Source organism: Microcaecilia unicolor, chromosome 6 (assembly GCF_901765095.1).
Source record: "Microcaecilia unicolor chromosome 6, aMicUni1.1, whole genome shotgun sequence".
Lineage (NCBI taxonomy): Eukaryota > Metazoa > Chordata > Amphibia > Gymnophiona > Siphonopidae > Microcaecilia > Microcaecilia unicolor.
In genome coordinates, this window is record NC_044036.1 from 61,539,770 (window position 1) to 61,564,058 (window position 24,289).

Consider the following 24,289-nt stretch of genomic DNA (forward strand, 5'->3'; position numbering starts at 1 on the left):
AAACAAACCCTGACCTCTTCCTAGCCCCTGACCTCATGGGCAGCAACTCTGCTGTCTACTTTGCCCTTGCCACCATGACCACAACTGTCCACTCTCCCCTGCCCTACTGCCTTACTATCTCCTCTGTTCCCAGTCCTCCACTATTTTCTATCTTCACCTCCCCCCATGTCCAACAACTCTCATCTTTCCCCTACACTCCCACCTATCCAGAAAAACTAAAAACAATTTATGTACATAAAAAAATAAGACCCTGACCTTTTCCTAGCCCGTACCCTCATGTGCACCAACCCTGCTACATACCCTACCCTTGCCCCCATGTGTACCAACTCAAAAGTCCACGTTACTTTTAAAACTCATAGTAACACATGAACATCTATGTTATCTTTGAAATAGTTTATATGTCTTCTAATGCATTTCTTAAACAGATTTATGTAGCTCAACAGTTAAACTTTTTATCTGTTTGTAAAAAACATTATAAAAATAAAAACATATTCTTTACAATTAAATGTAAAAAATGTTGTCAAGAATTAAAATACAACTTTAAAAAAAAAAACATTTTCAAAAACAGTTACATCCCTTTATATCAAACAGAAAAAAAAACGTTAACAAAACCACATGCTAGCGCCCGTTTCATTTGTTTTGGAAACGGGCCTTTTTTACTAGTACCCAAATAAGTCATGCTTAAAACAAGCTGGTAAGGAAAAAGATTGTTTGTGATATAGTTGCCAACTGGACTACCTGCTAGAAAGGCGTCTAGCTGAGGACTGAACCTAGAACTAAGGTATAGCTGTAGAATCTGCTAACTGGAGTTTTGGATGAGTGCTGATACAGAACACAAGCAGGCCAGCAAAGTAGTAGTGGAAGAAAACTGAAGAAGGATATTTGAAATATACTATTTCTTGAAGGCCGTTGCCTCCTCGAAGGCCTATGGGGGTAGATGGTAGCAGGAGTTTACCTGTCAACACGAGTATGAGAAGTGCTCCAACACACTCTGGTTGACCAGGGGACTGAGCATTATCCACACCCCTCCCACTGATTGCCAACTTCTGTTTTACCTTTCTCAGCCTATCAGGGTAGGGGCACCTTACTCCCTTTCCTGCAGCCAGATCAGCTTTTCTTCCATCTCAGGGGTTCTAAACCTGTTCTGTCTGTAATTTGGGTGTCTTCTGTCAGGACCACAGCCTTAAAAGGGGACCAATTGGGCATTATTACATAGCTGCCTGTTTAGGCAGCTATGATACATGAGCCCTAATTCAAAGAAGGAAAGATCCCTGTTCTTCCAGATGATTGCAGCCATTTTTTATGACAGACCACAGCAACGTTCTTTGGAGACAATTTTCCAAAGAAACTGATGTTCAGAAATAGCTAGAAAAGCAGCTGAAACCAGCCTATATGTAACATCAGAACTGAAGTAACCCCCCCCCCCCCCCCCCCCCCCCCCCATTTATAACATTCATAAGATTGTGAGAGAGGATTCACATGCACTATTACTCGCTGTAGATATTCTGAAAACTCAAATAGCTGGGGTTGCCCCTCTAGTACCACTGACATACACAGAGTTATAACAGCTGTACAATTGCACACAAGAACAAGAGCACAGAGAAGATATTAAAATATTTATTGCTGCACAGTGTGTAAAAAAAAAAAAAAAAAGTTTCCCTATCAAATAAGGAAACTGACATTATCAAACAGCATTCAGCCCAGTTGGAGAGGTAGATGTTAACAAGATTTGACTACAGTAGCAGTTTACTACACAAACTTGGCACATCATTACACTGCTGAGCTCTTGTAAGACTTCATCTCAAGGCATTCTTCTTTGCAGTGGCTGCCACTGGTGACACTGCATAGTCCAGTAGGTATGAAAAGTTAGTGAATATAAAAATCTGAAAAGCAAATACAAAACCACTTAGACATAATATATTTTGTCCTAGATTTAAAATAAAATTCCTAGTTCTCTATAACCAAAGACATGACTTGATGCCCAATCTAATTTATAATGCAGAAAGTGTAACATTTTAACTTGCCTGTTAATGCTTTATGCATTTCTTAGTTTCCCTTTTTCCCCAAATCACTTGACTCAATGTAAAAAAAAAAAAAAAAAAAAAAAAATAAGGTTTAATACTGCTCCCCCTAGGACAGTGGTCTCCAATCTTTTTCATGTAAAGGGCCGCAAAGTAGACATGAGAAAGCTCTGGTGGCCAACAAAAGATTTTAGACTTACAAATGCACATTTTAAATATTAATTTTGATTCTACAAAGGTATATTTTTAAAAGAAAATCACTCACTATTTTGGCTTGGAAATAAGAGAAAAAAATGTCCACAGGGAAGGAGGTGTCTTACAAATGTAATATCTTATTTATTCATTCATACTTTTATCCCACAATTATCCAAAAACAAGTTTCAGTTCAATGTGGCTTACATTTAACAGTTGTTGATTCAATTACATTTACAAGGTTGTATGATGTTTTTACAGTGGCTGTATTTTGGGTGGAAAAATCCAATATAATAAATCAAGGACAAGAAACCTTACTTTGAAAACAGGTGAGCAAAGGTGAAATTAGGCCTTACCTGCTAATTTTCTTTCCTCTAGATCCTCCAGACTCTTCAAAGACACATGGGTTATGCACTCCTACCAGCAGAGGGAGACTGAGAACACTAAAACTTCTTATACAAGTAGCCTGTGCAGACCTTCTACTAACCAGTAAAACAGTAACAAAGCCGAGGAACAAAACACCTCCACCTAAACAAAACCACTGAATCCACACTCAGATCTCTTCCCCTTAAGACGGGGGAATTCAACTGCAGATGGGCACAAACAGTACCACAAACTGCCCTTAGTAAAACTCCAAGACCCAAATCACAGGAGCTGCTAGAAATATCAGCAACTGAAGTCTAAAGAAAATATCATACTGAACTGTCCGATACACTGGGTGGGCTCTTGAACGGTCTGGAGGATCTAGAGGAAAGAAAATTAGCAGGTAAGGCCTAATTTCACCTTCCTCAGCAATCCTCCAGACCGTTCAAGACGGGTGGGACGTACCAAAGCAGTAAACACATCTAAGGGTGGGACCCGCAAAGCCCAGAGGACAGGACTGCAGCTTCAAAACTGGCATCTTCCCTTGCCTGTACATCCACTCTGTAATGTTTGATAAAAGAATGCAGGGAGGACCACACCGCCGCTCTGCAAATGTCCACCGGTGGAACAAAACTACTCTCTGCCCAAGAAGCCGCCATCCCCCTAGTGGAATGTGCCTTGAGCCCCACCGGCACCGTACGGCCATGCAATATGTAAGCCGAAGATATGGCATCCTTCAACCACCGAGCTATAGATGCCTTAGAAGCAGCCGCTCCCTTCTTGGGCCCCCCATGAAGGACAAATAACCTGTCCGAAGGCCTGAATTCCTCCGACCTGCGCAAGTAAACCTTCAACACTCTGCGCACATCCAATTTCGCCAAACGACGCTGAGAAGCATCCTCCGTCCGGTCCTCCAAGACCGGCAATGAAATCACCTGATTGACATGAAAGGAGGATACCACCTTAGGCAAAAAACGAAGGGACTGGACGCAGCGAAACCTTTTCCTTAGAAAACCACAGAAACGGAGGCCTACATGAAAGAGCCTGAAGTTCCAAAATCCTGCGAGCCGACGATATAGCTACCAAAAAGACCACCTTCATAGTACGGTCTTATCGAACAAGACTCCAAGGGCTCAAAAGGAGAATCTGCCAAAGAGTCAAGAACAATATTAAGATCCCACTCAGGAACTACCGGCCGCTGAGGAGGACGAAGCAACTTCACCCCCCTCAAAAAACGGACTACATCCGGGGAAGACGCAACCGACCTGCCCTGCAGCTTACCCCGAAAACACGCCAAAGCAGCCAGCTGCACCTTCACAGATGACAATGAAAGGCCCTTCTCAAAACCATCCTGCAAGAAATCTAAAATGCACGACACAGAAGCTGTCGAAGGGACACACACCAGTCTTCAAATATGCGCCAAACACGCACATAGGCCAAAGACGTCGAACGTTTGCGAGACTGTAGCATCGTCTGAATCACCTGAGAAGAAAACCCTTTCCTTCTCAACCGTTCCCTCTCAAGGGCCACACCGTAAGAGAGACCCAAGCCGGATCCGGCATAATTGGACCCTGACACAACAGCACCGAGCCCCCCAGCCGCAGAGGCTCGCCTTCTAACAGGCGCATCAGATCCCCGAACCACGGCCGACGTGGCAAATTCGGAGACACCAACAACACCGGACCCGCATGACATTCTACCTTGTGTAGGATTCGACCTATCAAGGGCCATGGGGGAAACACGTACAGCAACACCCGCTGAGGCCACGGAAGGACCAACACATCGATCCCTTCCGCTCGCGGATCCCGACGCCGACTGAAATACTGGGGAACCTGAGCATTCTGTGCCGACGCCATGAGATCCACTACTGGTATTCCCCACTATAGAACTATCTGGTTGAACACCGACCGGTGCAGAGACCATTCTCCGGGGTCCAACATGTGTGCTTAGAAAATCCGCGTTCACGTTGTCCACCCCAGCCACGTGCGCCGCCAAAATCTGCACTAGATGCCTTTCCGCCCAACTCATGAGCAGAGCCGTCTCGATTGCCAACCGCGGACTCTTTGTACCGCCCTGCCGGTTGACATACGCTACCGCTGTCGGACATGACTCTTACCACCTTTCCGACCAAACTTGAGCGAAACGCCAATACAGCTAGCCGAATCGCCCTCATCTCCAACCGGTTGATAGACCACTGAGCTTCCTCCATCGGCCACTGCCCCTGCGCGGACCGACCGAGACACTGAGCTCCCCAGCCCAGCAGACTGGCATCCGTTACCAGAATCATCCACTGAGGAGGTTCCAACGGCATGCCCTTTTTCAGATGGGCCAAGCACAGCCACCACTGGAGACTGCGCCAAGGAGCCCCCCTTAATGGCAACCGCAACTCCAAACTGTGTACCTGGGGAGACCACCGGGACAACAGAGCCGCCTGAAGCTGACGCATATGCGCCCTGGCCCATGGTACTACCTCTGTTGTTGCTGCCATGAGGCCCGGAACCCGAAGGTACATTCGAAACGTCGGACTCTGAACGGACATTAACAGCTGGACCTGCTGCTGAAGAGAGGCGATCCGAGAATCCGGCAGAAAAACACGACCCACTGCCGTGTTGAATCGCACTCCCAAGTACCCCCAACGATCCCACCCCTTCCATGTTCAAGGAGGGCTGGAGATCCGGAGGGTCTCCAGCCCCCCCCCCCCAAACCCCCACAAAATGTCGTGGCCGCCAGCCAAACCAAACCCTCTCCCACCCTCCCACATAGCGACGGAGGGGGGTGGGTGCTGGAGGTCCGGTGGACCTCCAGCCCACCCCAACTCCTGCTCCCCAGTGTTCTTTCAATCCCTGGTGGTCCGTGGTGGGTGACAACCCCCCTCTCAGTCCACCTACCTTTCGTTGGAGGAGGAACGCAGCATGCCTGCCTCCCTCCTCTTCCAGTCGATGCCGCTTCAAAATGGCGGCGCCCAGCCCATTGCATCCTGGGATGCGCTGTGCGGGGCTACAGATGAGTTGGGGTGGGCTGGACTTCCAGCACCCCCCCCCCCCCCCCCGGTCGCTGGGTGGGAGAGGATTTGGTTTGGCCAGCGGCCACGACATTTTGTAGGGGTTTGGGGGGCTGGAGACCCTCCGGATCTCCAGCCCTCCTTGAACATGGAAGGGATGGGATCATCGGGGGGACTGGAGGTCCACCGGACCTCCAGCCCTCCCCCCCCCCCCGTCGCTGGGTGGGACGGTGGGAGAGCGTTTAACCGGCGAAGGCAACAACATTTTCTGGGGGTTTGGGGGAGGGGGGCTGGAGACCCACCAGACCTCCAGTCCCCTGTTCGCGTTCGCTTTTTGGGGGGGGGGGGGCCTGCCAGCATGCAACTGCATGCTGGACAGGGCTCACCATTCCTCCCCAATGATCTGCAAAGTCTAACGCCAGTTCGGAGCTGGCATTGATTTTGCTGCGGCCAGCGACCCAATCTTTGGCGCGCTGGATGCTGATCATTGGGGATGAATGCGTTAAGTGCTGATTAGCATGCATTTGCAAGCTAATTGCGCTAAGAGCCCTCGAGTGCGTTGTTTCAGGCGCTCGAGGGCTCTGATCATGGGTCGGCTGCAAACTCCGGGGCTAGTATGGCGTTAACAGCCTCTAGCACCGGAGTTTGCTTTGGATCATGAGGGCCTAAAACAGTAAAATGAAGGAAACGCTGATGGGCCTCTCGAATTGGCACGTGCAGATACGCTTCCGTGAGATCCAGTGACGTCAGAAATTCTCCCTGACGAACAGCCACTATGACCGAGCGCAGAGTCTCCATGCGGAAGGATGGCACCTTGAGCGCCCCATTGACCCTCTTGAGATCTAAAATGGGTCGAAACTGGTCCTCCTTCTTCGGCACCACAAAGTAAATGGAATAACAACCCATTCCCTGCTCGTGCCGAGGAACGGGTACCACAGCTCCCAACTGGATTAAGCGACCCAGAGTCTCTTGAATAGCCTTTAACTTGACTCGAGAGTGACAAGGAGAGGGAAGAAACAGATCCGGCAGCGGGTGCTCGAACTCGAGCGCATAACCGTCGCGAACGATCTCCAACACCCACTGATCTGAAGTAATTTGGGTCCACCCCTGATAAAACAGACGAAGTCGCGCCCGACCTTCACACCTTCATAAGGAGGACTTATTACCATTTCCGGCACCTCCGGAGGAGTCCCGACCCCCTCGAAAGGACTGCGTCTGCTGGAAAAACCGACTTTTAGAAGGAAATACAAATCTGCCCGGCCTGTACCGCCTCGCGTCCTTAAACCGACCTCTAGCCGAACCACCTCGACTAGCCGCCTTAGGCCGTAACTCCGGCAACTGTGAGACCTTGGTATCCCCAAGACCACTCATCAGTTTATCCAAGTCCTCTCCAAACAACATAGAACCTTTGAAAGGTAGAGAACACAACTTTGCTTTAGAGGCCGCATCTGCCACCCAGCCCCTAAGTCAGAGCCCTGCGAGCCGTCACCGCCAGAGCCATATTCTTAGCCGAAGCCCTTAGCAAATCATAAAGGGTGTCCACCAAAAACGAAGACCCCATCTCCAATTTGGCCAGGTCCTGAACCAAACCAGTCCTATCTAACGCAGGCTCATCCAAGAGCTTCTCTGCCCAACGGAAACAAGCTCTGGCTACCAAGCCCCCACACACAGAGGCTTGCAAGGCCAAAGCCGACAAATCAAAGCTGTGCTTCAGAAAGGACTCTAGCTTCCTATCCTGAGGATCCCGTAAGGCTGTACCGCCATCCACCGGAACGGCCTTAGTAACTGCCGTAACCACCGCATCCACAGTAGGTGGTTTCAGCAGGGCCAACTCTTCCAGAGGCAAGGGATAAAGCTGCACCATAGCCCTAGACACCTTACAAGCAGCCTCCGGCACAGACCATTCCTGAAAAACCATGTCTCTGTCTGAGAATTCATGGGAAAGGAACGGGAGGTTCTCTGAATCCCCTTAACCAAGAGATTTACCTGGGGTCCCTCCGCAGAGGGAGTGGCCGCCGGAGCAAACTTCAAAGTAGAGATCACCTGATCAATGAGCTCTAACAACTCCTCCTTATGAAAAATGCGAACCACTGAAGATTCTTCCCTAGGCCTTAGCCCATCCTGACCCTCAGACTCATCTAAGAGATCCTTCTCTCCTGGGTCACTCCAAACCTCCGACCCAGGCAGAGAAAGTATCTCCACTGGCTCCGAAATATCCACCCGCGGGCGCTTAACTCCCACTGAGCTAGCAGCCTCCAGGGAACAAACAGCCTGAGAGGGGCCAGCTCTCCAGGCATTATACAGAGACCAAACAAACTCAGGGGGTAAACCAGACCCCCCCCCCCCTGCTGAAGCCCCAACAACACTTCCCGCAGTCTCCGCGACGGACCCCCCTCGCTCCCGAGGTGGCAGGCCCATCGCATGATCAGCGGCTAAACTAGGCACGCTTCCTGCCACACACGGGTCCCCCGGCGCTGGTATGGAATGCGTGGCCAAAAGGACCGTGCTTCCCGCCAAAAACGGCTCCATCGAGGCTGACCCAGGACGCGCAGCCAAAATGGGCATGTTTCCCGCCAAAACCGGCCCCGCCCGGCCCATGCGGTCAAATCGCCGCCCAACACCTCCGCCGACTCAGGGGAAAGCACGGGGGGCAAGAGTGCTGACAACGTAGGCTCCCCACAAAATTTGCATTGGCCACCTTTCATTTCAACGCTGCGCTTCGCGCAAAACCGACACCTCACCGGCTTAGACATAATGGCCGCGAACACAATAAAAACAAACAGTTGCTTTGTGCTCTGACAGACTAATAGGCAAAAACGCCTAAGGCAAGAATGCCCTTGAAGACGTTTTATCTCTGGACTGCCACAAGAACGGCCAAAATAGCCGCCTTTCAAAAATATTTATTTTTTATTATTTTTTTTGTAAACCTCGTTGCTGATTCCTAAACGCCTCAAGGGTACAGAACGAGGTCTGTAGCCGAGGTCAAGCAGTCCTCCAGAGGAAGAGCACGGGGGGAGGGACCAGGCCACCCAGGTGTGACACCCCACAGGGAATAAGAAGCCCCTTAGGACTTACAACCTGTAATAGAGATAGAGAACCCACTCTTGGATCTCTATTACAACCCAACCTAGAGACCCCAAACGGGCCTACCAGACTCAGTACACTGCACAGGCTGCACACATCTACCCTCTGCTGAGACTGAGAAAATACTGGTTAGTAGAAGGTCTGCACAGGCTACTTGTATAAGAAGTTTTAGTGTTCTCAGTCTCCCTCTGCTGGTAGGAGTGCATAACACACGCGTCTTGAATGATCTGGAGGATTGCTGAGGAACATTGCTTATGTGGGTAAATCTTTAAAATCGGGGCCAAGCTGGAGCAGAGGTGCACCGTTGGGAGGTTTTGCTGTTACTGTGGGTAGAGAATAGGCCCCAGCCCCCCTAAGTTCTACTGGGTCATGTATGCCTGAGTGGTCACACTGACACGCAGGTGAACACACAGGAAGAGACATGGAGGTGGTAGATACCGTGATATTGTATGTGTGGGCAGAAATGAAGAAAAGGACAAAGGAGAGTGGCACTCCCCCCCTATCAGTACTGCCCTTCAATCTATTGTCACAGCTTTAGATGTCCTGTGCTATGCAGTCTGCCACTACTTTAAGTCTGGATCTCCAGCAACCTTGCTTGTTGGAATACTACCATCACAATGGGTGCTCCTTGACTCAGATCTGTTGGAAAGTGAGTGAGACCTGAGCACTGCAAAAACAACACATTTGGGCTGTTTCAGTTCCTCTTTAGCTGGCAAGGGCCTACGCTTCTCACCTGTTAATTGCTCAGTTCAGCAAGCACACATCTTTTCTTAGTTCGTAGGCCTTGGCCTTCTGGCCAGTTCCTCTCTTCCTTTCATTACTACAGCTCTTTAGCTAGCAGAGTCTGGTTACTACTGCTGAGCTGGTGAATACTAACAGTAGAAATCCTTACATTTCCCTTGTGTCTTCTCAGTTACTAATGTCACAGATGGACAGACCAAAAAACAAAAGTAAGCAAAATAAGTACTTTTAAATTGCATAAAAGAAGCTTAAAAAAGGGTATTTCTACAAAGCAAGGATATACCAACTGGAGATTAAGTACTGGGAGTGAGATCTGAGGGTTGTTTATATCGATGCTTTAATATATTCCTATTTTCTAAGCAAAAGGTATGCATATTAGAACATAAAACAATAGATATTGTGAATGGTCATTACCATCTTAAGCTGTTTTGACTTTTTTTTTACATTTTCAACTAAAATTAAGAATAAGGCCGTTTACTAAGCTGTGCTAGCATTTTTAGTATACGCTAACATTAGACACACCCACAGGAATATATGGGTGTCTCTAGCATTTAGCGCACACCTTAGTAGAACAGGGCCCCCAAGTGTCATATAGTCATTAATGAGAAGAAACAAACACTCACCACTGAGAGAAATAAAAATTTCACCAAATTACAAAAAGGAACAGACTTTTGGAGGACGGAAAGGATTTGTACTTGAAGATACCCCTGTCATCAAGGGATCATGTGCTTCATTCTGCAAGCAGAACTGTTTTAACTCTGCAGCAGCCTGTGATACCTAGAAAGAGAGAAAAAAAAAGGAGAAATTAGGATTTACCTGCTAATTTGCTTTCCTTTAGTCTCTCCAGACTGGCCCAGAGAATGATGGGCTGTCAATGCCTACCAGCAGGTAGAGACTGAATTCTGATTTTTGAGTGAGCCAAGAACCCTGTACAGTCCCTGCTAGTATCAGTATCATCTTTCCAAAGCAAGGTAGATAAAAGAAATAAGCTTGCGGAGGAAGTGACGTCAGCGTTACTGGATGGCTGCCTAAGGAAAGAGCTCTGCTAAAGCCAGGGTTTAAAAGGTAAAATTATGTATCATACCTGATAATTTTCTTTCCATTAATCATAGCTGATCAATCCATAGACTGGTGGGTTGTGTCCATCTACCAGCAGGTGGAGATAGAGAGCAAACTTTTGCCTCCCTATATGTGGTCATATGCTGCCGGAAACTCCTCAGTATGTCGATATCAAAGCTCCATCCACAGGACTCAGCACTTAGAGAATTACACCCACAAAGGGACACTCTGCCCAGCTCACCACCGCCGAAACGGGGGAGGGGAAGTAACCCAGCTCATCCCCACACAAGTGGGGGAGGGGAATCCATCCAGCTCATCCCCGCGGAGCGGGGGAGGGACACCACCCCGCCGATGCGGGGGGATCTGGCTTATCCTGCAACCGCAACCGCGGGAGGAGCTGACTGACCCTAACACCGCCAAAGCGGGAGGGGTACAAAGCTGCCCTACAGCCGCACGAAGCGGGAGGGAGTGCCGGCAGAATTTAAGTCTCAATCCAGCCCCGTAAAACGTAGGGGAGAGGAATGCAGCAGCTCACTGTAACACAAACTCGTCTCAACTCTTGAAGAATCCAAGTGAAAAAACTTGAACACGAAGTCCTCCTGAAGTAACTGAAGACTAAACTTGAACCTAAAATTCAACCAGAATATAAACAGTACAGATATCTGGGAGGGGCTATGGATTGATCAGCTATGATTAATGGAAAGAAAATTATCAGGTATGATACATAATTTTACCTTCCATATCATCATGCTGATCAATCCATAGACTGGTGGGATGTACCGAAGCAGTACTCACCCAGGGCGGGACATAGAAATCCCTGACCTCAACACTGAAGCTCCAAACCGGGCCTCCGCCCGTGCCGCCACAGTCAAGCGGTAATGCTTGGAGAATGTATGGGCCGATGCCCAAGTTGCCGCCTTGCATATCTCTTCCAAGGAGACGGACCCGGCCTCTGCCATCGAGGCCGCCTGAGCTCTAGTGGAGTGAGCCTTCAGCTGGATAGGCAGCACCTTCCCCGCGGCCACATAAGCCGCTGCAATGGCTTCCTTGACCCATCTTGCCACTGTAGGCTTAGCAGCCTGCAGACCCTTACGAGGACCTGCAAACAGGACAAACAGATGATCCGATTTCCGGAAATCATTGGTCACTTCCAAGTATCTGATGATGACTCGTCTCACATCCAGATATTTAAGAGCAGAGTATTCCTCTGGGTAGTCCTCCCTACGAAAGGAAGGGAGACAGAGCTGCTGATTCACATGGAAGCGAGAAACAATCTTGGGCAGGAAGGAAGGCACTGTGCGAATAGTCACTCCTGCCTCAGAGAACTGCAGAAAAGGCTCTCGACATGAGAGCGCCTGGAGCTCGGAAACTCTTCTGGCTGAAGTGATAGCCACCAAAAAGACTGCTTTCAACGTCAGGTCTTTCAGAGATGCCCTCGACAAGGGTTCAAAAGGCGGCTTCTGTAATGCTCTTAGCACCAGATTGAGATTCCACGCAGGCACCACCGAGTGCAGAGGAGGGCGCAGGTGATTAACTCCCTTGAGAAAACGCACCACATCTGGCTACGAAGCCAGGGAAGCACCCTTCAGGCGGCCCCTGAAGCAAGCCAGGGCCGCTACCTGGACTTTAAGGGAACTGAGCGACAGGCCTTTCTCCAGACCTTCTTGCAGGAATGCCAACACTGAAGAAATTGGAGCAGTGAATGGAGAAAATGAGCCTGCTTCACACCACGCTGCAAAGGTACGCCAAACCCTGGCGTAAGCAGTAGAAGTAGAGCGCTTCCTCGCTCTCAGCATAGTGGCGATGACCTTGTCTGAGAAGCCCTTCTTCCTCAGACGCTGCCGCTCAATAGCCAGCCGTAAGGGGGAGGGATCCTCCATCACCATGGGACCCTGATGCAACAGGCCCTGCTCCACTGGCAGCCGCAGAAGATCGTCGACTGAGAGCCTGATCAAGTCCGCATACCAGGGACGTCTGGGCCAATCCGGACCCACCAGGATTATCCGGCCTGGATGCTTTGCCACCCGGTCTAGCACCCTGCCCAGCATGGGCCAGGGCGGGAACACATAGAGAAGCTCTTGTGTCGGCCACTGTTGGAGAAGAGCATCTACTCCCAGGGATCGAGGGTCCCGTCCTCTGCTGAAAAAGCGCGGCACTTGGCAATTGGCCGATGATGCCATCAGATCTAGGCTCGGCTGGCCCCAGCGCTTCGTGATGTCCAAGAACGCCTGAGCAGATAGCTGCCACTCTCCGGGCTCCAAGGTATGGCGACTGAGAAAGTCCGCCTTGACATTCATGACTCCGGCAATGTGGGCCGCTGACAGCTGTTCCAGGTTCGCTTCCGCCGACGGGCTTCCTGAAACCGTCCTCTGGAGGTACTGGGACGAGTACTAGCCCGAGCCCTGACCTCTGGTAACTTCTTGCCCTTAGACGTGCCGAGATCGGTCACGATTTTGTCCAGCTCGACCCCAAAGAGCAGCTTGCCTTTAAAAGGCAATTTCGCTAGGCGGGATTTAGAGGCGTGGTCAGCAGACCAATGCTTCAGCCAAAGCCACCGCCGCGCAGAGATTGTCTGAGCCATGCCTTTAGCTGAGGCCCTCAAGACATCATACAGCAAGTCTGCCAAATAGGCCAAGCCCGATTCCAGGGCCGGCCAATCAGCCCTCAAGGAATGATCCGAGGGGGAAGCCCGCTGCACCAAAGTCAGGCACGCCCTGGCCACATAGGAGCCGCAAACTGAGGCCTGCAAACTTAAAGCAGCCGCCTCAAAGGACGACCTTAAGGCCGCCTCCAATCTTCTGTCTTGGGCGTCCTTTAGGGCCGTGCCACCTTCCACCGGCAACGCCGTTTTCTTAGTCACCGCAGTGATTAAAGAATCCACGGTAGGCCACAGATAGGCCTCACGTTCACTTTCAGGCAAAGGATAGAGGCGGGACATAGCCATAGCCACTTTAAGGCTCGCTTCCGGGACATCCCATTGAGCCGAAATTAAGGTGTGCATGGCATCATGCACGTGGAAGGTTCTAGGCGGGCGCTTCGTCCCCAGCATAATGGCAGAGCCAACAGGGGCTGAGGGAGAGACGTCCTCCGGAGAGGAAATCTTCAAAATGCCCATGGCCTGCACTAACAGGTTGGGCAAATCCTCTGAGCTAAAGAGCCGCGCTGCAGAGGGGTCATCCGCTCCATCCGAGTGGGGATCCGTCTCCTCCAAGGAATCCGCAAAGGACCGTTGGGAGAACTCAGATATGCTGCCCTCATCTACATCGGAGGAGACAAAGTCCTCCAAGGCCTGGGAATCAACCCGACGGCGTTTACCTCCGGGGGCCTCAACCTCTTTACCAGACGAGGGAGCAGGGGCAGCGTTTTGCATAAGGAAGGCCTGATGCAGCAGCAAAACAAACTCGGGGGAGAAACCCCCCAGACTGTGCACTTCCGCAGCCTGGGCTACAGCCCTAGACGCACCCTCAACCGGCGCTCGCAAGAGCGGGGGAGAGACATGCTGCGCATCCAAGATGGCGTCCGGCGCGACACTCCGCGAAGGAGCCGCGCGGGAAGAACGGCGCTTAAATTTAGCCGCTTCTGTGCCGTCGCCCAAATTAAGGGCGTTCATGGCATCAATGTCTCCCACCTCAAGGGCGGCCCAAGAAGAAGCCGTCCGAGCCGCGTGGCCGACCAATATGGCGGAGGCGAACCGCGGGGGATGGGCGTTTATGGCGGGAAAAAAACGCCACACCGGAGGAAGGACCGGGACACTCATCGGTCACGAAACTGTCACCCAACAAGGGCGAATCAGCCTTTAAGACCCCCGCATCCCCTCTGGAAGCGCACACGCGATCCGGGGAGCGACTCTTTGCGCCCTCGCCCTCCGACGCCAATGGCCACGTGGAGACCAATCGGGGAACCCCCTGCCCGCTATAAAAGGTAAAAATTACCTGCTGTCCGCTCCGAGCTGTAACGACCTGGTGTCCCAGTGAGTAGCTGCAATAAACGTTTAAATAAACGTCGAAATAAACGCCTTTAAGGACGTTCAAAATTTTTTTTTTTTTTTTTTAAACGGAGCCAGCGGGAGGGGGGAGAAAAGGAGGGACCTGGCGCCACCAGGTTTGCACTTGCTCAAGAAGAGCCCTCAACCCCAGGCACTCAACAAAACCTAAAAATTAGGCTTGGAGGCCTAGCCAGAGCTGCTGCTGTGTGTGACCACCACCTGCTGAGATAGAGAACATACTGAGGAGTTTCCGGCAGCACATGACCACATATAGGGAGGCAAAAGTTTGCTCTCTATCTCCACCTGCTGGTAGATGGACACAACCCACCAGTCTATGGATTGATCAGCATGATGATATGGAAGCTGTTTTACCATCCCAAAATGTGGCGAAAAACCGTACCTGACAACGCACTGAGTAACAATTAATGGCAGCGCAGAAAATGCTCGCCAAATTTAAATACTCAGCGGAGACACCCGGAACAGGGAAAAGAGCGGGCGCAATAGTGGCATCGCGGAGTTCCAAAATGGCGGACGGAGTTTCTGAATTGGACCCGGACCCCGAGGAACAGATGGAGGAAAATCTGGAGCTGAGCAAAACGGACATATCCCGATGGTTTCAAGAGCTCAAAGTTGAAATGATTACTACAAGGAAAGGAATACAAACTGCAGTAAGAGAACTACGGGAGGAACTGAGAGACATTGGGAAACGAGTCGCAGAGACTGAGGAGAGAGTGAATGGCAGGCATGGAGGAGGAGGTGAAAGAGCTGCAGCAAGCCTTACAAAAAGAACACCAAAGTCGAGGGGAACTGGAATTACAATTAGAAGACCTGGAAAACAGATCTAGGAGATGCAATCTGCGTTTCAAAGGGATACCAGAGGATGAGACACATAAAGATGCGTTAAAAGTAGTGCAGGAGATATGTGCTTTTATCCTGGGAACTGGAGGTGATGGTGGAGAAACGCAAAACCCAGGCAAATATATATTGGACAGAGCGCACCGGACCCTAGGGCCGCAGAGAAGAGAGGGGCCACGTGATATAGTGGCCTGCTTTCACGAATACAACGTTAAAGAAGCTGTTTGGCGCAAAGCACGAGCCCTGGGAGAGATAACCTGGGAAAATCGAAAAATACAAATATTCCAGTATTTGGCAAAAAAGACCTTGCAAACAAGAAGAGAATTTAAAGACATTACAGCTTATTTACAAAAAACTGGACTGCGATACAGATGGTTGTACCTGAGAAGCATTCTGGTCACGGTAGGAGCTAAAACGCGGAGAATCCAGGCCGTGGAGGGCGCCTGGAAAATCCTGAGAGATCTAGGATGCACGGACATTCCGAGGGACAAGGAAGGAGAACAAAGACAACAGCAATGGAAGCAGACCCCGGAAGAGAGTCGGAGGAGAGAGGAGAACCGGGTCTATGAAACCAACCTGCCCAGATGAAGAAACAAGGGGGAATGACTGAAAAGCTGATTCAAAGACTGTTTAAAGACACTTTGGTAGTATACTACATAGTGGGCATACTGTTGGCAAAAGATAAGCGTTGTCGGGTGGGGGATTATGGATGTGGAAGGGAGGGGATGGGAGGGGGGATGGTATAGTAGATGAAAAATTTTGCAGGGGCAGATATCTGGCGCAGACACACTGTCTCCAGGGTAGCACTGGCCAGGAGTGTCCAGGGCCAGAATCAGGAGCCCACTGGGGGTCAGGGGGGGAGAGGGTGGGGGATACGGGTAGGATCATGGAACGTCAATGGTTTGAATAACCCTGGGAAAAGAAGTATTGTTCTCAAAGAATTAGAGAGACTGAAATGGGAAATAATAATGTTGCAAGAAACCCATATCCAAAGAAGAGATGAACATTTGATTAGATACAGGGAATTGGGGCAAGGCACTATATATTGATGATCACTTAAGAGGGAGGAAGGCAGATGCTTAGTAATCAAAGGGAGGATTGGGGATCAATTAATAACTTTTATCAATATCTATGCACCAAATGAGGGGCAAGGAACATTTTTTGAAAAGATGGGTCTAGGCCTCAGTCAATTTGTAAATGGCCAGATAATTATGGGAGGAGATTATAATTTGACCGCCTCCACAATAGATCATTCCCTGGGGATAGAAGGAGGAGCACGAGTCCATAGGGGGAAATTTCTTAAATTAATAAAGGAATTAGATTTGGTAGATGTATGGAGACTGCAACATCCAGGCCAAAAAGCATTTTCTTTCTATTCACATGCCCAAAAATCACACTCAAGGATAGATGCGATTTGGGGGAGCAGATCGTTATGGGGGAGCATGAAAGAATCAGACAGACAACATACATGTTTCAGACCACGCCAGTTTGGGCATTAGTAGGACAATTAGAGATAGAAAGAAGGGAGACGGTGTGGAGACTTAATGAATTCCTGATAGCAGAAGAAAAAGACTGTCAAGAAATATGCAAAACAATAAAAATACCTGCAATTTAATGATAAAGGGGAGGTTTCGGAGGGTAAATTGTGGGATGCACTGAAAGCAGTGATTAGAGGACACCTGATAGCGAAAGGCGCAAGCAAGGAAAGAAAAAGAAGAGTCAGAACTGCTAATAAGAAATCGATTGACGCAGCTAGAAATACAACAAACTGATAGAGACACCAAAACCCTTAGGGAATTAGTACAGTGCAGGGGGAGCTCCAAAAACTGCAGTTAAGTAAGATGGCATTTCACAGGTCACTGATGCAACAAAAATTCTTTGAATTTAGTAACAAGGCAGGGACCATGTTAGCACACAGCCTACGACAAAAACAAGACAAGAGTTTGATTACAAAATTAAAGACTCAGGGAGATAAACTGGTCTACCAAGATAAAGACATTAGGAGTAAATTTGTGCAGTACTACTCTAAACTTTATAAGGCAGGAGATGGGGCACCCCGAGAGGAAATACAAAGACATTTACAGAACTTAGGCCTTAACAAGGTAACGGAAGCCCAGAGATGGGAATTGGAGAAGGCAATAACGGTTCCAGAGGTAATCCGGGTGATCAAGGGGTTAAAAGGAGGGAAAGCACCGGGACTGGACGGATATACCGGGAAATTTTATAAAGTATTTGGAGGGGAGCTAGCCCCACTATTGACAGGGTTAGAAATGCGAACTATGAAGGAAATGGCCTACCCAACAGCATGAAAATAGCAGGAATTACAGTAATACCAAAACCAGGGAGGGACCCGACAGTGTGTGAGTCATGCAGACCAATCTCATTACTAAACATAGATGTTAAAATCTTAGCAAAGATCATGGCGGATCGCTTAGCTCACATTATGCCACACCTCATTCAAACAAACCAATCTGGGTTTATACTCAGTAGAAAAGTTGCGGATAATATTCAACGTACATTGAATATTATATGGGGGCACAGAGGAGAGGAGACTCATTGATGTTACTTGCAGTAGACACAGAGAAAGCATTCGATAGAGTGGAGTGGGACTACCTTTTATTGAGTGGGTAAAGGGACTATATACATCTCTGACTGCGAGACTAAAGATCAATGGGGGCTATTCTGAAGCTTTCCCAATTCAAAGGGGGACATGGCAGGGGTGCCCACTCTCGCCTCTATTGTTTGCGCTATCCATTGAACCCCTTGCACAGAGAATTCGAATTATGAGAGACATAAGGGGAGTTTGGTTAGGAGGAAAAGAACATAAAATCGCGCTCTTTGTGGATGACATCCTGTTTTATGTGGGCAATCCGATGCAAACGCCACCCATCATAGTTAAAGAACTTGAAATATACGGGAGGCAAGCAGGATTTGCAGTAAATTATGACAAGTCTGAGATAATGGGAATAACAATAACTGAAGCCGAACAAGCGCAGGTGAAAGTAAGGTTTAATTTTAAAATGAAAGAAACAGGATTCCGGTTCCTGGGAATAAAAATTCCCAAAGATTTAAAGAATTTATATGATTGGAACTATGAACCCCTATGGGTAGGGTATTATTATGGATTAAGAACTGGTTGAAAGATAGGAAGCAGAGAGTAGGATTGCGTGGCCAGTATTCTCAGTGGAGGAGGGTAGTTAGTGGGGTCCCGCAGGGGTCTGTGCTGGGTCCGTTGCTTTTTAATGTATTTATAAATGACCTAGAGATGGGAATAACTAGTGAGGTAATTAAATTCGCCGATGACACAAAATTATTCAGGGTCGTCAAGTCGCAGGAGGAATGTGAACGATTACAGGAGGACCTTGCGAGACTGGGAGAATGGGCGTGCAAGTGGCAGATGAAGTTCAATGTTGACAAGTGCAAAGTGATGCATGTGGGTAAGAGGAACCCGAATTATAGCTACGTCTTGCAAGGTTCCGCGTTAGGAGTTACGGATCAAGAAAGGGATCTGGGTGTCGTCGTCGATGATACGCTGAAACCTTCTGCTCAGTGTGCTGCTGCGGCTAGGAAAGCGAATAGAATGTTGGGTGTTATTAGGAAGGGTATGGAGTCCAGGTGTGCGGATGTTATAATGCCGTTGTATCGCTCCATGGTGCGACCGCACCTGGAGTATTGTGTTCAGTACTGGTCTCCGTATCTCAAAAAAGATATAGTAGAATTGGAAAAGGTACAGCGAAGGGCGACGAAAATGATAGTGGGGATGGGACGACTTTCCTATGAAGAGAGGCTGAGAAGGCTAGGGCTTTTCAGCTTGGAGAAGAGACGGCTGAGGGGAGATATGATAGAAGTGTATAAAATAATGAGTGGAATGGATCGGGTGGATGTGAAGCGACTGTTCACGCTATCCAAAAATACTAGGACTAGAGGGCATGAGTTGAAGCTACAGTGTGGTAAATTTAAAACGAATCGGAGAAAATTTTTCTTCACCCAACGTGTAATTAGACTCTGGAATTCATTGCCGGAGAACGTGGTACGGGCGGTTAGCTTGACGGAGTTTAAAAAGGGGTTAGATAGATTCCTAAAGGACAAGTCCATAGACCGCTATTAAATGGACTGGAAAAATTCCTCATTTTTAGGTATAACTTGTCTGGAATGTTTTTACGTTTGGGGAGCGTGCCAGGTGCCCTTGACCTGGATTGGCCACTGTCGGTGACAGGATGCTGGGCTAGATGGACCTTTGGTCTTTCCCAGTATGGCACTACTTATGTACTTATGTACTATTACGCGCAGTGAGAAGGGATCTGAATAGATGGAGGTCAGGCTAGATATCGTACAGCGGTGATAAAAATGAATATTTTACCAAGACTTCTGTTTTTATTTCAAACTACCCATACCAGTTCCGAAAAGGGAATTGACAAGATTGCAATCGGAACTAGAGAGATTTGTGTGTGTGTGTGGGGGGGGGGGGGAACCAGCTAGGCTGCCATGGAGAATAATGTGGGGAAAGATACAGGATGGGGGAAGAGAGATGCAAAACATGCAGTGGTATTACTGGGCGGCGCAGATAACACAAATAGCAGAATGGTGCAAGGTAGATTTATCACACATAACCAAACTGGAACAAGTGTTTGTAAGAGAGGGATTTTTTTGTTGTTGTTGTTACATTTGAACCCCACACTTTTCCCCACTCATGGCAGGCTCAATGCGGCAGGCAATGGAGGTTTAAGTGACTTGCCCAGTGTCACAAGGAGCTGCCTGTGCCGGGAATCGAACTCAGTTCCTCAGTTCCCTAGGACCAAAGTCCACCACCCTAACCACTAGGCCACTCCTCCACTGCAAAGGGCTTGTTATGGGCTTCCATACCGGAACAGTCATATGGGAAAATGACACTGAACCCCTTTGTATCACACTTATTGACTCTCTGGGGAACCTTAAAAGTTAAACTGCGGGGGGGGGGGGGGGGACAGAAGAGATCCTCATATGCCTGGATCATGCAAGAGTCAGGATTCCCAGCAGGAAAAGAATGGGGGGTTTTCTCAACATGGTTTCAGAAGGGTCTAATTAGATTCCGGGACCTCCTGGAGGGAGGCCACATTAAAACATTTGGGGAACTACAAGAAAGATATGGCCTGCAAGAGACAGACATATATGCATATTTACAAGTTAAACATTTTATTATATCGGAGAAATGGGCAAAAAACCCACCAGTGGACCAGGAAAAATTTGAAAACTTGTGGGGTGAGATAGATGTGAAAGGCAGGGGAATTTCTAAAGCGAATGGGCAACTTAGGAGCCAAGAGTTTCGGAAACACAAATATATGGAGGCATGGGAAAAGGGTAAGACACAGACTCTAAGTGAGGCTGAATGGAGGAGGGTGTGTATAGAGGTTAAGAAAGCCTCAATATGCATGTTGATAAAAGAAAACGCTTATAAAATATTGAGTAGATGGTACTATACACCAGACAAAGTGAACAAAATGTATCCAGGGGCTTCAGCGGCCTGTTGGCGGTGCAGGCAAGAAAAGGGAACATTTTATCATATATGGTGGGAATGTAATAAGCTGCAAGGCTACTGGAGAGAGATAGTGAAAGGGTTATCAGCAGTTTTGGAACCCCTTTCCACATGACCCTAAATGGTGTCTGCTAGGTTGGGGTAATCAGAGAGGGCAAAAATGGCAACAAAGAGTTAAGCGCATGTGCCCTGCCGCAGCGAAAACAGTTATCGCACGCCACTGGAAAAGTAGTACGGGGCCCACGATAAACGATTGAAGGGTGAAGTTGAGAAATATCATAGAACTTGAAAAATCAATATATATAAAAGGCGAGTATCGTACTCAGTCGCAAATGCGCAGTAGAGACCTTTTCTGCCCCGCCCCCACGTCAATACGTGATGACGGGGGGGCGGAACACAGAGGGTCTGTACTGCGCATTTCTGAGGGAGGGACACCGCCGTCTAACGCTCCCCCCCACCCGAGTCGCCGCCGCCACCCACCTTCTACCGGGTCGGGCCCTCGCTCCACTACTGAAACAGCGAGGGTCCGGGAACGCAGCACTGAGCTCTGCTGAGCTGCCGACATCGCCCTTCCTTCTTCTTCTCTGCCTCTGTCCCGCCCTCGACGACGTTACGTCACACGAGGGCGGGACAGGCAGAGAAGAAGAACGAAGGCGACGTCGGCAGCTCAGCAGAGCTCAGTGCTGCGTTCCCGGACCCTCGCTGTTTCAATAGCGGAGCGAGGGCCCGGCCGGGTGGAAGGTGGGTGGTGACGGCTCGGTGGGGTGGGGGGGGCGCGAATTCGGAGGGGGAGGGGCAGCGGCGAACTCGGCGGCGGGGGCGGGCCTTTCAACCCCCCCTTCCTATAATAGCCTGTTTTTACGGGCTCAAAGGCTAGTTAACAGATAAAAGGAAGGGGAGATATAACCCTGAGGCACAAGAATGGGTGTGGACGCACGAGGTTTTGGTTGATAATTAAAGGAAGAACAGCTTGACATCCTGAGGGACAAAGAAGGGAGGGGGAGAAAATGTTTAAAATACACGAGACATGTTATAAGCTGAAATGTAGTGGTATGAGAAGTTGTAATGCAGTTGTGATATCTTGACTTTAATAAAAAAATGTATATTAAAAAAAAAAATAAGCTTGCATCTGCACTACCTCCGGCTCCATTACAGTCACCCATATATCCAAAGAATGTGGCTTTTTTTTGTTGCATATCAATAAACAGACAATGGAACAAGCAGCTTCCACAGAGTAGAGCCCATGATGGAACAAGAACCATTTAATGCACAAACAATAGCAATTCTCAGAATATAATAAACCAGGAGGGATCTAGGCCGGTTTGGAGGGGCTAAAAGAAAGCACGTTAACAGGTAAAATCAATTTCTCCTCTTTTAGCATCCCTTCAGACTGGCCTAGAGACGGGTGGGAAGATACCGCACTTTTGGAAGTGAATGTGTGCTAGATCCAGAAGAATACATTCCTTCTGGGAGAAAACAGTGCTGAATAAAATGAGATACAGCCCTTCTGGGGGAGGGGTGGGGGGAAGAGTGCAGGATCCAGGTGGATGCAGCACTTTTTTTTTTTTTTTTGGGGGGGGGGGGGGGGGGGTCAATGAGTGCAGGATCCAGGCAGATGCAGCAATGTTGGGGGGTAACTAAATGCTACCCAGGTATATGCAGCAATTTTGGAGATGAGTGAGTGCTGGATTCAGGGGGATGCAGCTCTTTTGGTGGAAATGATTGCTGGATCAGGGGAGGCTGCAGCACTTCTGGAAGAAAACAGTGCTGGATCCAAGTAGATCCAGTACAATTAAATCTCTTTTTTTAGATAATCAGTACTGGATCCAGGGGAAAGCAGCCCTTCTTGGGGGGGGGGGGGGGAATAAGGGCAGGATCCAGGTGAATGCAGCCCTTCTGAGTGAAAACAGTACTGGATCCTGGGGGAAGCACCCTTCTGGGTGGAAGCAGTGCTGGATCCTGGGGGACAGGGACCTTCTGGGGTGAATGGCTGCTGGATTAGGGCAGAGTTCTTCGGGGGGGGGGGGGGGAAGAGATTAAGTGCAGGATCTAGGTGGATGCAGCCCTTCTCGGAAGAAACAATGCTGGTCCAGGGTGGTTCTCGCCCTTCACAGAATGTTTACTAGGTACAGCACATTAGTGGGTAAAGAAAATGAGTGATGGAGCAGGAAGGCTCCCTCCCTTCTTTGGAGAAGGACAGCTGCACTGTAAACAAATTTGTTTTTAAGGTGGTACTCTAATGACTCGGAGGCTCTTACCCACACTCACAAAATCCCTTTCCAGATTAAGATGCTAGGAGTACTTCAGTCAAGGCGCAAATATAAAAACACGTTCACCTGTCACGTACATGTATAAGGCACTAAACTCATTCACCCGTCATGTAATTGTGTAAAGATACTAAAAGCTAATAACGTTACTGAACGCTAGCATACACAAACCTGACAATTTCTCAGAGAAGCATGATATAATGTAAAACTACTACTTAACATTTCTAGACCGAAGAAAGTTTGTATACACGCTAAAAGGCCAGCTACTGTAACGTATAGTTTAACATAAAAATCATACCAAACGGTGATTTTCTAAGTGCTACAAAAACTATTAGATTTCATTAACTTTCGATGAATACAGCTCGTGAAGTTTTGTCCTAGTGCAATGAGGCATAATCCTATTTTGTTTGTAGATCATGCCAAATAAGTGGAACACTATTTTCTCTTTTTGACGCATTTCAGTTTTTAACAACTCCCCTTAGAACAGGACTTTATTTTCCGAGGTTTTACCCCTTCGGTATTCTTCCAGCTAGCCGTGAGAAACTGATCCGCAGGGAGGGGCCCACTTCATTTCATTTACCAACGGGATTCTTCCCTGTCCTCATGATCGGGAACCACCCGCAAGCAACGTTTCAAACACAAACGCCTGAAGCTGATCTCAACCACGACAAAGTTTAAAGACAGGATTTGCCGGTTCCCTCGGCGATAACTGTCGCATCGGATGGCGGCCTCCGAGCGACTTCCTCTTCTCACTCGCACAGAAAGTTAAGCCCCCTCACCTTCACTCGTTTCAGACTAGCCTCCAGCCGCAGCTGCTGAACCAGCTTCTTCATAGTGGCCAAGTTGGAAGTGCCGGACATTGTGTGGTGTGGCGTAGCGCTCCTACAGCAGGATATCGCAAAGTACGTGGACCACTACAACTTTCTCAAGTCCACAACTTCCCTGCCCCTTCTTCTCTTTCTCACGAATGCTTCCGCGCGCAAGCGCACAACAACCACACGAACACCCGAAAAAGAAGGGAGGGAGACATCACTGAGTTGGTAGTGGTTGAGAGACGGGGCGGGGCTCCAGGCACGCAGAAAAACGGTTAAAGAGGGCGGGGCTCCATTCAATGGCTGGGGAGCCAAGGAGGTTTAATAAACAGGAGTAGTGGAAGTGAGTCTATCTAGTCCACGGTAAGCAAGGAAGCCAATTACGGCACTCTAAGCT

At 48.8% G+C, this 24,289-nt stretch overlaps 1 protein-coding gene across 1 annotated transcript; it reads right to left on the reverse strand.

Moving 5' to 3' along the window:
- Positions 1-1,601: 1,601 nt before the first annotated feature.
- On the reverse strand, positions 1,602-24,080 carry GNG5 (G protein subunit gamma 5). The gene is made up of 3 exons (XM_030205789.1): positions 23,860-24,080; positions 10,026-10,179; positions 1,602-1,883 (listed from the first exon to the last, which is right to left on the reverse strand). The coding sequence occupies exons 1-2, from the start codon at positions 23,938-23,940 to the stop codon at positions 10,054-10,056; spliced, it is 207 nt and encodes a 68-aa protein (XP_030061649.1). The 5' UTR covers positions 23,941-24,080; the 3' UTR covers positions 1,602-1,883; positions 10,026-10,053.
- Positions 24,081-24,289: the final 209 nt, after the last annotated feature.

Bases quoted from the DNA above. Each gene is read 5' to 3' on its own strand.
- GNG5 (XM_030205789.1), bottom strand. From the start codon at position 23,940: ATGTCCGGCACTTCCAACTTGGCCACTATGAAGAAGCTGGTTCAGCAG. The intron at 10,180-23,859 runs GTGAGGGGGCTT...CTCTCTTTCTAG, and splicing joins CTAGTCTGAAACGAGTGAAG to GTATCACAGGCTGCTGCAGA.